General features: G+C 33.1%; 1 protein-coding gene across 1 annotated transcript in view; it reads left to right on the top strand.

Annotated features, from left to right (window-relative positions):
* The first annotated feature begins 8,707 nt into the window (after nt 1-8,707).
* LOC126832523 (uncharacterized) overlaps nt 8,708-13,700 on the top strand; it is a 35,045-nt gene continuing 30,052 nt past the window's right edge. Inside the window, exons 1-2 of the mRNA XM_050563334.2 lie at nt 8,708-9,660; nt 11,936-12,004. Coding sequence (XP_050419291.2) covers nt 8,791-9,660; nt 11,936-12,004 — 939 coding nt within the window. The 5' untranslated portion in view covers nt 8,708-8,790. The remainder of the gene's footprint in view (nt 9,661-11,935; nt 12,005-13,700) is intronic.

Consider the following 13,700-nt stretch of genomic DNA (forward strand, 5'->3'; position numbering starts at 1 on the left):
GCCCTTTAAATAGTACATTAATATGTGCCTTAAGAGCCATACACCATTTAAATATTTGGGGACCTTACAACCAGGTAAACTCAAATCTTATCCTAAAATGTTTTTAGTAGAAATTAGTCCCATGTCACCAGTGAACTATCTTGCTTTTCTTGCCTCCTGATTTTCAGAAAGTCTGTAGCCAGAAACCCTTATTTTTCTCTCTAAACAGGAGAATAATATCTCTTCAAATACTGTAAAATACTTGATTAAATTCATGACACAGATTAAACACAGTATATCTCTAGACAAGAAACATTCTTAGAAATGATATAACACATAGTTAAACACAATCGGATTAAAACACAGATCCAATTTCGTTTTGTTTTTATAGTTCAAAATTTCGATTTTACTCGTCTTTACTACACTTGGATCTGGAAGTGTTGTTATTTAACTTGTGTTCTGCTTGAAATGAGGGGTCAGCCAATCAAATGGTCTGTCGAATAGAGCGTTTGACCTTTTTTGCGCGGAACTGTGGGTAGACATTAGCGGCAATAGAAATCAAAACAAAGCAAAAGTAGATAAAAAATACATGGCGGTCGCTAATTGGTTAATCGAATGACTGACGTAATCGGGTCAAATGTCGCTTGCTTGGTACCTGACGTCATAGAACGTGAACTCCCACTATAACTTGTTAGATCTACATGTAGTGTAGGCCATCGAAAGTATAAAAAAGGAAACGAAATATAGATCTATATTTTAATTAGATTGAGTTAAACATAAATTATGCAAGAGCTAAATTTGCCTATTGCAAGTCTTTCTTTAGGCCTGGAATGTTATCTAAATTATTAATTAGACATTAATTAACTTATCCAGGCCATAATCAACTCTTGATGGCATTGCTAGCCTTGGATTAGGTTCCGATATCCTGTTCGACTTCCATTCACAATTTATTCATGAAATGGATAATCGAGACTATGTTTTTTATTGTACGGACTTTAGTAATGATGATCGAGACTAGACCAAAAATTTAATCGCTAAATTCTCGGTTCATAGTGGACCAATTTGACAGAAATTTTCAGCAAATTGCCTTTACATTATCTAGTATGTAACTATTATAGTGAGAACTGTCAGCTAATAATGCATCTTTAACTAAAGAAGCTATCTTTCACTTTAAAGGGAATAATTCCGATACAAGTCCGCTTCAATATTGAAATTTGGAAATCATTGCAAACGTTGCTTAAAGATGCATTATGTAAGAGCTTAATCAGGTCTTTTTTTGTGGCTTCAAATGTTATATTAATTGTTAATAAAACATTTATTAACATGACAAACCTATTATCAACTCTCTGGGCCATCGGATGGCTCTGATTTAATAATTTAATATAAAAATAGACAATCAAGACTTACGGTAAGTTATTTGACTGAAATTTTCAATGTACCGGTATTCATTTTTAAATATCTATTTTTGAACTATTATAACAAGAACATCCAGCTCTTTATCTAAATCTTCATGCATCTTTAACTGGATTAAGTAAATAATATTCTTCACTATGTCACCTGGTCGTCCACAATTCTTTCAGTTAAACAAGCATTATGCAAGAGCAAAATCGGCTTATTACAAGTCTTTCTTTAGGCCTGAAACATTATCTAAATTATCAATTAGACATTAATTAAATTATCCAGACCATAATAAACTCTCGATGTCAAGGCTAGCCTTCGATGTTGGCTGGATTAGATTCCTATATGCTGCTTAACGGCCATTGATAATTAAATCAAAACAGTGGATAATCGAGACTATGCTGTTTATATTAATGATTTTAGTAATGATGACCGAGACTATGCGAAAATTTCACCCGCTTCGTTCTCGGCTCATAGTGGATCAATTTGACTGAAATTTTCAGCAAATTACCTTTACACTATCTATTTTTTAACTATTATAGCGAGAACTGCCATCTTTTTATCTTATCTCCCATATTGTATCTTTAAGTAAGGTCATACACCTAATTTAGTGTGAAAGTATGATATTTGTAATACCCAGGAAAACTCATATTATGGAGTCATATTACCTGGTGAGAATAGAGATGTTCGAGAGCCTATGATTATATTGGTTGAATGTGTAGAAACCTGATCTCTAATCACCAACAGTCATCTTTTTATACATCCATATTTCCTTGTGGACATACTGTTGTCACCAGTGATATACCTGGTTAACAGGTGTAACAGGTGTGTCCTTTGTTTGGCCCGGTTACTTAAACACATATTTAAAGGAGGCGAGTCACTAACTCAAATATCATCCACAGTCTTCCACATAGCAAACACAACTTATTTGTCAATTTATCTCACAGTGAAAAGATGGGCTTCTGGTATCATTTGTAATGAAGCGACTAGATGAATGAGGCTAAACATATCCCACAGGGGAGAATACAACCGGTGTAGACTGGAATAACCAGATGCCAAAGACTTCCATTCAATTTGCACTGTTCGCGTATTTCACAGAACATAACTGATTAGAAACTACAATAAAAACAGAAACGATTGAATGTAAATCAGTTTATATACATTCATATTACATTATTATATGCGTTGCGAACCATTTGTGTCCATTACTAGGGGCCAAAGAAAAGCGATTTAGCTCGATCCTTTAAAGACAAATTGTTCTTTTTTGGAAGGGGGGGGGGGGGGAAGTATCCAAATGATGATCATTACAGAAATAAATTTATCTATAATCAATGTGACAGATGAAAATAGTTTATAAATAAGAAACCTGTAGATTTATGATATTAGATAAGCTATTCAAACACTAGAATCTACTTACATATTGTTTAAACATTTTCAAACTTTTCTTGACCTCTAATAAAATATCATCAAATAATTCTATGTATAGTTTTAACATTGACACTCAACTTCCTTAACTTTATATTATTTGTGTCTTGGATTCTAAAAGATTTGACTCCTGAAAGTAGGCATGTTTTTCTTTCAAAAAGTAAGTTTTATTTTCTTTTAAATTTTGGATTGTTTCCGCTGATCTTGTAATGATCAGATGTAAATCAACGTTCTTGTATTTAACAGGTATTTAGGCAGGGGCGCACATGTTGGGGGTATTTAGCAAAAATGAGACCAACTGATGCACAAGCTCCTAATACAAGTGATGCATGCTACACTGTAGAATTTTTGAATCTAGAGTCCCTGAAATACCATTTCCTGGATTTTGCAGAATTCTGCTGGTCAGAAAACATTTATAACCATAAAATAGATTAGTACAGATGTTATTTATTAAGAATTTTTCAAGAACGTACAAAGTACTGTGACAACTTATCAAAGTGATAATTGTTGTGGTGAATATATATAAATTAGCAAAGATATGACTATGACCTCATATTTTCATCAAGCGTCCGCGCTTAAACAAATTTGACCACCGATCGGCAATTTTGTCAAGATCGTGTCCATCAGTTCAAGCTCACATACAAGAGTCAATAGTTCATTGAGGAGTTCCTATTTCCTTACTGAATGCATAACAGATTTTATTAATTTGAGCTTTGAAAGACTGGCGTGTATTGTGATATACAGTCAAAGCAATCAAACATATACACAGATATATTCATACATATATTATGTATTTGGGATTTTTCCCTTCCATTTTGGCATTGTTTGTTTACCTCATTAAATCATTTAGTCACAGATGCATAATTTTGAAACTGACTGCACTTATTTTGAGACACTGACTATTTTTATACACCTACATTTTCATGTGGACGTATATTGTCACCCCTGTCGTCCGTCTGTCCACGATCTGTTTGTGGACCCTCTACGGATCACAATTTTTATCCGATTTTGATGAAACTTGATTTCTGTTGATATTGGCATGTAACAGACTGCAACTTCATGGATTATTGCCCCTGATTGTACGAAAAATCTCGTTTTTAGCTTGTGGACACTCTAGAGGTCAGAATTTTTATCCGATTTCGATGAAACTTTAAATAGATGTTTATAACCCAAAGATCACAGTTCTTTTGCTATTCGTGCATATATCGGATCGTAACTTCCTGGTTTATGGCTCTTGATTGTACGAAAAATCAGAGGTCACAATTTTTATCTGATTCAAAAAAACATTTAAATATATCACCGTTACACCATAATGATGGTTGAATATCAGACCGACACTGCCGGGCAAAAAAGTCACTCCCTGTACGCAAATGGTGTTAAAGTATATAATATCAAGGTTGTGGACCCTCTAGAGGTCACAATTTTGATCCAATTTTGATAAAACTTAAAACGTATTTATATCAGAAAGATCTTGTTTTCTTTCAATATTCGCACATATCGAACTGACCGTACCTTCTTGATTTATAACCGAAACTGCCAGACAAAATGGCTGCTCCACATACGCAAATAATGTAAAAGTATGTAAAACGAATATTGTGGACCTTCTAGAGGTCACAGTTTTTATCCGATTTTTATGAAACTTAAAATTTATCTTTATATTCTAAAGATCTCAGTCCTTTCGATATTCATGCATTTCAGACCATAACTTACTGGATTATGGCCCCTGATTTTACAAAAAATCATATTCTCTATCCATCTCTTGCAAAATGTGTGTGTATATCTTGCATGGCAACCACTAGTTTTTCCCCGGATTGTAAGTGTTATAATAAATCAACTGTAGTGGTATCTGGTGTTCTGTGTATCATGCATACCATCCATTACTTTAGGTAAATAATAAACTATTTCATTTAATTGTTAGGTAATAACCACGGGCCAGCATATTGATTGAAATATAAGGAGTGTAGACTAATAAAATCTCTGCCTATAGTCATTTGAATCAAATGAATTAATTAACATGGCGTTTATTTTATGATTTGTTTTTATATATGGTTGATTATATTTTGCAGTAAATCATAATAAACATGGGATATAAAATACATTGTATGCATGGAGTTAATCTCTTCTTTAAATAAGCTTCTATAAATAATGATTTGTATGTGACCTGAGGTTATTACGGTACATTAATTATATTCTTCTATCTATAACATAAAAACAGGTTAATTTCAAGATTTGTATATATTTTCTATGATATTGGTGGAATACATTGCCAGACAATAAAACATGCCTAGAGCAGCTAATGAATTCTATGAACCAATAGTTTATAATTTGTATCTTTAATCTGTTTGAAATGAAATAAAATGGGGTTTAATATCTAGATTAATGAAGACAGACAGACTCCATGTGCTCTGATACTATCAAGGTGATTTTGCCCAGACAGCATCAATTCTGCCTTTTAAAGGGTTCTTTTACGTGCATCTGTTTTTTGTTCCATTTGGATGACTAGACACCGTTCTTGGCAAGGCCTTTCACCTTCACATCTGACACCGACTGGTAGCCAGCACCACATTCACTGAGCCACCGTGACTCCATGCATGAATCAAGTACCTCTTTCACTGAGCCACTGTGACTCCATACATATTACTAAATATTTAATCGTTAGTTATATTATAAGCTTATTGAAAGGTGGGGCAATTTGTAACAACATTCACCAAACAAGGGTTAGGTGTCTCTCTTAATAAACACACACAGCTCTCCTGATTAAAGGAGTTTATCCTAATCACTTAATCCATTTAAATATCAATTAGTTAATTAACATGGCTGATAATTCTACTTATATTGTTAGAAATTTTATTTCAAGAATTTAAAATGGCTGAACAGGGAAAACTGGAGATTAAAGTTTTAATGATTGTCCCTTTTCCTTATAGTTTACACATACAAGTATCAAATTATAATACCTAAATTCTCATGTAAATTAGTTTCAACAAAATAAAATCATATTTTAAAGATACACTGCAGAAATAAGGGCTGAAAAGTTTGTGTTAATGGATAGAAATGTCAACAGATGATTATAATATGATAGTGGTGTGAAGGTACTTCACGTGGCCGTAACATATGTTACAACTGAAAAATATTAATAATTTTTAGACCAATATGCTTCTTGGTAAGACCAGTTTTGATACGCCCACATCGAAATGTGGTCGTATATTGTCGTCGCCTCCGTCCGTCCGTTGTCCACAAATGAGATGAAGAAGCCTATTAGTTGAGAGACCATTGTTATCATCTGATTGATTTTATATTTATACACTGTTTTCATGCCTATATATAATCGTTTTGATTGACTTCAGATTGATACACAGAGTTTAAGGTCTTGAGACGAACAATTATATTGATTTTCAATACATTGGCCAAACAAATTCTAATGATTTTCTGATAATTACTTAATGAGTTGTTACCCGTAATCAGATTCTAGTGTATTATAAATGTTTCATTACCTACAAAAGTAAAAATATGCGACAACTCTTGTTGACTGACCGGACGATTTAGCTGCTGTGGGCATATGTTTCGTTGCCTGGCAACCTATCTTATTGTCTATATTTGAAAATTATTCTGGAATAAACATTGAGCACCCCCCCCCCCTGTCCCACTACACACCTTGATATGTTAATGATTCACTCTTGTATTATAATATTTATTATATATTTTTATTGGCAAGTAAGTCAATTAAACTCTAAGATACTATAACAGTTGTCAATCATGTCAAGTTTATTGATTGGTAAAGCCTATTATGTAATACGAATACTGGGTTTGGTCCAACTGTTGGGATTAACACAGATTAAGTATAGAGCTAATCTGAGGAATGTTTTGTCAATATGTTTTCTGTGTTCAAACATTGAAGTCGTGAATTCAGGTTAATCAGAGTTTTAGTATTAGCAGAATTTACCAGTTTATTTGTTGCTTTTCTACTTGGTTTAATTAATTGTTTAATATGATTTTACATGTAGGTGTGTTGTGTGGACGTATATTTCCCTCAATGGTATTGGATATATTAGTACCTATGTAGATTTCTTTGGATTAAATACAAAGGATAATCTTCATTGAAAAATAAGGTAAAGAAAATATTTTTGAAAAATACAAACATGTAAATATATGTTGGTGTTTCTAGTTGATGAGGCGTCACAGTTTGTTATTAATTATTTGAAATGTATAGGGACTAATTATGTTAGTTAAACAAACTGATAATTACAGGCTACCTATTCACCGAGAAACAAGTTACCTATCGTCATTGCTAATATCTCAATAACTTCTTCAAATTGTGAAATTATGAATGAAATTATCAAAAACATACTTTTTCTCAGAGTTAATCCTATATTTACTATATTTACTTCATAATCTCTGGTTATACTCATAATGGTGGATTTATGATCTCTGGTTTTACTCATAATGGTAGATTTCTAATAATGGAATGCACCAAACACCGCCGGAGTGAGAGAAGACCCCCTAACAGGTCCACTTTTCACTCTCTGGGCCCACTACTTTAAATGCCTTGAAAATGCACGTTATGATCATTGATTACATACAGAATTACGTTCCGGCTCTAGTGAAGAATATTGAATTTCATAATAATACATGGTTTATTGTTGTTGCCCGTTTTCATATTTATCTGTATAAAACAATGTTTATAAACATGTATAATCTCATGTCCATACATGTATATTATAACAAGTATAATAGCACTATCCATATAACTATATGTCATATACAATATATTGATGGGGTTTAACATCCTACTGTTCTGATAACAGATCAATTTAACCTACAGCTAGATCCAGTGTGCGTGGGGGGTCGTGCGGGGGGGGGGGGGGGGTCCAAACCCCGCACTGCTCAGCTACATAAAAAGAATTGTAAAACAACACTTTTATGAGAAAAGTATAAGGGTATCATGTGTTTTATCCTGTATCATCAGATGATGGAATAGGATTGGCATTTAAAGCGTGAAATAATGATATAGACATGTGTGATATCACAATTAATACTTTGCATCAATGTAATTGAATATTGTGATGCTATTAATTTAATAAAACAATTGAAGTGAAACAGGGTGTTGGATTTCTCTCTTTAAAAAGCTCAATGTGTATGTATGTCTATGATGATGGCATCAAGCATTGTCAACTGTCACATTTCCTTAACAGGAGAGGGGGGTTGGATGGCTAAATGATTAGCACGCGCACGCTGTATCATAAAGTCTGTCATTGAGTCAACTGGCATGGTTTCGAATCCCCCGTTGTACGTGACAAGGAATAGGGTCGCCTGTCAAACCTCGTGGGTTTTCTCCGGGTCCTCCGGTTTCCTCCCACTGCTAAAGACCTCTACGCGCAAGCAAATTATTGACATAAAATTAAACCATATGTTAGTCCCGAAATGACCTTGTTTGTGTCGAGTGGACGTTAAACCCCATTTCTCTCTCTCTCTCTCTCCTTAACAGGAGCCTGGCAAACCCCCTCCTGCAAAAATTCCTGGATCGGGTCCCAAGATCTTTTTTTCATTTTGTGTTTCTGGTCACTCCACCTAAACACATTGAACTTTTAATAGACAGGACATGAGGATTCTGTGTAATACTATATTCTGGACATGATGATTCTGTGTAATATTATTTGAATGAAACATTTTATAAACAAACTTTGGCTGCCAGAAAAATACAGGCATTGATTTATATTTTCCTTTCAGTTTATTTTAAAGGTTCAATCATAAATAATTTGATAAAAATGTGATATTTAATATTTTTCTTTTCAGACTTTGGTTCTATGACTGAAGTTTCTATATAACAGTTAACAATATGGAAGATATAATCCTGTCCTAGTGGAATGGGAAAATTATAAGTTAAATTGTGTCTCCGTTAACGGTTTGAGCCAGTTATTAAAAATGTGATTTCATATGGAATATAACTGATCCTGCCCCAAACTAGTGGTTTGTATAATTCTGTGAACCAAGATGGCTGCAATGAACTGTCAGCAGAAGTCAGTGACATCAAGAAGATCATCCAAGATCCCTGTTCCTGTTTGGCGTCGCCACATCACTGATGACGTGGGTATGCTACAAAATAGTGCTCAAATCCACCAAGAAAATAGAAACTGTCTAAGTAAAGATGTGATAGGAACGTCAAGTTGTAGTGATTTGAAATCTGAAGGAGTATCAAGGGTTAGCCTGCTATTGAATAATGAACTGTTTCAAAAACATTTAGTAAAACATGCCGATTTTCTAAAGCGTCACACATTATCATCCAAACATTGTGGATTACGTAAATCTATGTCTAATATTGACCTTTCGACCTTAGGACTGCAAGATGCTGTGTCAGCAGTAAATAATGAAGAAAATAGAAATGGAGAAAGTAGTTCTCATTTCTCGACCAAAAATAAAACAATGACCCGTGAGAGGCGTAAATCAATATCCTGTGACCGTCCATCTCTAGAGCATCTTCAAAGTAAAATGACGGCTGCATTTCAAGCAGCTTCAAATAATTCTGCAACAGCTAAACGACGTTTATACATTCCTTCCTTTGCAGAATTTAAAAAGTCCCGACAGTTTGTAGTAAATGATAAATATGAAATAATGAAAGAAAATTTGTGCTCATATTCCTTGGACACCATAAACGAGGATGATCAGTTTAAACATGATGGCTATAGTCATGGCTTGACAAGGACAAAAATCATCACTGTACAACCATGTGAAACTTATTTACAGAGTGATAGTACTTTATCAAGTTTAATAAAGGAGAAATCTAGTGCTTCCTGTATACAACACAAGGGAAATAACTCTTCAATCATTACTGCTGATGGAATTGACACAGACAATTCTGACGAGGTAATATTAACAATGAATGTATGTACATGTAGTAATGGATCAGCCACTACAGTAAACCTAAACATTTGAAGTGGCTTTTGGGATCCCTCTCAGATTATGGACGCTGCAACTTAGGTTTCATTAGTTCCATAGTAGAATCGCCTTTGGTTGGGTTCACTAAAAACCCATTTACACTGGGCCAGAATAAAACAAACCGTACCAGGTCTGGATCAGGCCATGATAACTCACACAACTGGGCCAAAGTTTACATTTACTAGGCCTGGCACGTTACTGGGTTCATTCTGAAGCAGACGAATCAAGTATCGGTCACGTTACTGGGTTCATTCTGGAGCAGACGAATCAAGTATCGTTTATAGAAGGATTAAAATCTGACAAAGTTGCTGCTCACGTTCACGATTTCATTTTGATGATTTCGAAATAGCAAGACAATTTTTACCTTTATGATTAATAGTTCATATATATGGTTCTAATTTCATTTTATTTTGATTTAATTTCATTTTTCAAGGAATAAATTTTTAGCTGTTTTAAAATTTAATTGTATTGCGTTTTAAGTTGAAAAGTTTGAAATATCAAATTTTAGAAATTACCTCGGTACACTGATTGACAGTCAATTTCACTGCCATTCATTGGTAAACATGGTATCATTTAATCTTGTGTATTTAGCATTAATTTCTTTAACATTTATTCAATAAAAAATCTCTCTTTGAAAGTTCATAAAAAAACATATCACCCAAAAAACATCTAATTTGTACTTGTGTCTAGTTTAAAGCTGACCACGAGAAAATTAATCGGTCACCCGGTCAGCTTTAAACTAGACACAAGTACAAATTTTTTTGGTGATTTTAAATGTTTTTTTTATGTATTTTGAAAGAAAGATTTGTTATTGAAAGAAATTAATGTTAACTACACAGGTGTAATCCAAGAGCTCTGTTACAAACATGAACCAATAAAAACAGAGTCACAGAGTTCAGTTTTTCAATGAAATACAACATTTTAATTCCTCATACATGTATCTATATTTTTTAGAAGTTTACCCATAACACATTTAGAAGTTGACCCATATAGGCTAATAGTTGACCCATTTAGGCTAATACATTTTGAAACATTATCTATCCTTTTTTTTGGCTAAGATGAAAAAATATGCAAAGAAACATGTCAGATACGACTTTTTGACCCCCACATATATAATCATTAAATCTACAGTTTTCATCATCAAAAACATGGCATGTCTGAGAGAACCCAATAACATTTTATAACTTCCGGCATGATGTCAACAAGAACAAACCATCTCTCGTCATCATGGATTAAGGGGATTTTGATATTTTCTTGTGCAATATTTATAGCCTATAGCAATGTTCTGACCCACTATGTGATTAACGCATCGTGAATCCTCAGCTTATTGGGTCAACAGCTGTGTTTTTTGCTTGTAGCACTGTGTCAGATTCATCATAAATACAGCAATCCATGATACATGTTTACATCTATTACCACTTATATACACAGTTGCATTTTAAAAACATCAACCAATCATAAATTTGTTGTTGAAACTTCTAGAAAGGATACAATTGTTCAAAACAATAAATTTTTGGGGGGAATCGTATCTACACTTGTAATGGATGCAATATTTTAATTTATACACTTCCAAAAGTTTCATGTGTAGAATTCCTTGTCTTAATGATGAATAAATAAACCGGACTTTTATAATGTAATGTCTCCAATAGTTTTTTTTATGGAAGATGTAAAACTATGTGTTTTATTATGTATTATAGGTTTTTATGGAAGATGTAAAACTATGTGGTTTATTATGTATTATAGGTTTTTATGGAAGATGTAAAACTATGTGGCTTATTATGTATTATAGGTTTTTATGGAAGATGTAAAACTATGTGTTTTATTATGTATTATAGGTTTTTATGGAAGATGTAAAACTATGTGGTTTATTATGTATTATAGGTTTTTATGGAAGATGTAAAACTATGTGTTTTATTATGTTTTATAGGTTTTTATGGAAGGTGTAAAACTATGTGGTTTATTATGTTTTATAGGTTTTTATGGAAGATGTAAAACTATGTGGCTTATTATGTATTATAGGTTTTTATGGAAGATGTAAAACTATGTGTTTTATTATGTTTTATAGGTTTTTATGGAAGATGTAAAACTATGTGTTTTATTATGTTTTATAGGTTTTTATGGAAGATGTAAAACTATGTGGTTTATTATGTTTTATAGGTTTTTATGGAAGATGTAAAACTATGTGTTTTATTATGTTTTATAGGTTTTTATGGAAGATGTAAAACTATGTGAAATGAGAGATAATGGTGAAGAAAGTTCTGAGGAGAGAATAGTAAGTAATTTTGTTCCTTTATACGTTTCGGATTCAGAGCCATGATTGATATTGTTCGGGTTTATTACTGTTTTAGTAGCCAGTACAGATGAACACTTAGTTTTATAATAATAATAATAATAGTGCACTTTTAATGTGCTGAACTCCATACACTAAGTATATATGTTCGTAGCGCTACACAAAGGCTGATGACATTATGGTTTAAATGTGCTATAACAGTTTTCTGTCTCATAGTATTTTTTAAACAGGTGTGTTTTTAATAAACTCTTGAATTGCAATAAAGTTGGGTCCATTCGTTCGATCATTATCACTTTATCAATTTATGGGCCATATTATCTCCTGATTACTTTGAGGTTAAGATTTAATTGGAAAGGAGGGCACCTATTAATTTCTGATAACGACTTCCAGACTTCCCTTGTTCACACTCTAGTGGTCCATTGTTCAGGCTCTCGAGGTCCTTTGTTCACACTCTAGAGGTCACATTTAACATCAGATATTTTTTAAAAATTTGAAACCTTTTTGAGACGCTAAATGCTATAATTATAAAATGATTATGCTAGGTAAGTTACCGTATTCATTTTGAACAATTTTAGACAATTTATTCCATATCGTTATAGCACTTCACTGTCACTATCTCTTTCAAATGTTTATGGTTTGTTGAACATATTTATTTTTATCAATGTTTTTAAGCTCATTAGATGATTAAATGCCAGTTGATAACCAAAACAAGCAAGAATTACCAATTACCCTTTTTGTTAGAATCAAGTTGTCAATGTTTTTGAATAAGTTCTACATGTTTACCAAAAGAAGGGTTGTTATCATTTTCTCGAGAATTGTGATGATAATTAAAATAACCTAGAGGTGTATTGTTTGATATTCAAGTAGAAATAAACATTATAGTTCATTAATTTATTCAAGAATCTGTGATAGCTGTCTTAGAAGATGTAAATATATTTGTTTTGATGAGTGGTTCTTAATAACACATGCTGTTTCAGGAATGATGTTAACATTACTGTTTGTAAAGTATATATGGACACAGCTCACCAAATATTTCTACGCCGTCACCCACGAATGTAGGGCGAAAGTTATTTTTAGTCTTTCTCTCCCTTTCCCTTTTTCCCCCTTTTGCATGGCGATTTTTGTTGACTTTTTGGTGTAGAATCAAAGAAAAGGGTTTGAAAATACATTTTCTACCAGGTTTTGGTGAATATTCATGATTTTGAGGCGGAAGGATACAAGAGTTGAGAGGTTGGTTAGGTTGAACCTCATACGTGCTTTTGAGCAAGAGGTTGCCACATGTTGCTCCATCTGTGGTAGAAAGCGTTCTACCCAACGAAAATTTGGGAAAAAGTTAGAGCCGGTCTAAGAGACGAGAATTTACATTAAAGTCAATGGGCAAATGTTTAGTGATCTGTGGCCATATACTAGGTCATGTTTTGTCTAGTATTGGACATATTTTTATTTCAATAATTTACTTGCATGCAGTGGTTTTCAACTATGTCTCGACAGCAGTTTATTGACTAGATTTGATGAGGATACTTTTTGCCTTTAAGAAATCGGATCTTCATCATATGTAGAAGTTTGAAAACATCTGTTAAAAATGGTAGCCTGTACGATGATCACAGGGTTTTTGACTCCAATGAAATGCTTCCCACTAGAGTTTAAAAACTATAGCCTCTATCGAATTTACAAAGTT

Source organism: Patella vulgata, chromosome 9, assembly GCF_932274485.2.
Source record: "Patella vulgata chromosome 9, xgPatVulg1.2, whole genome shotgun sequence".
Lineage (NCBI taxonomy): Eukaryota > Metazoa > Mollusca > Gastropoda > Patellidae > Patella > Patella vulgata.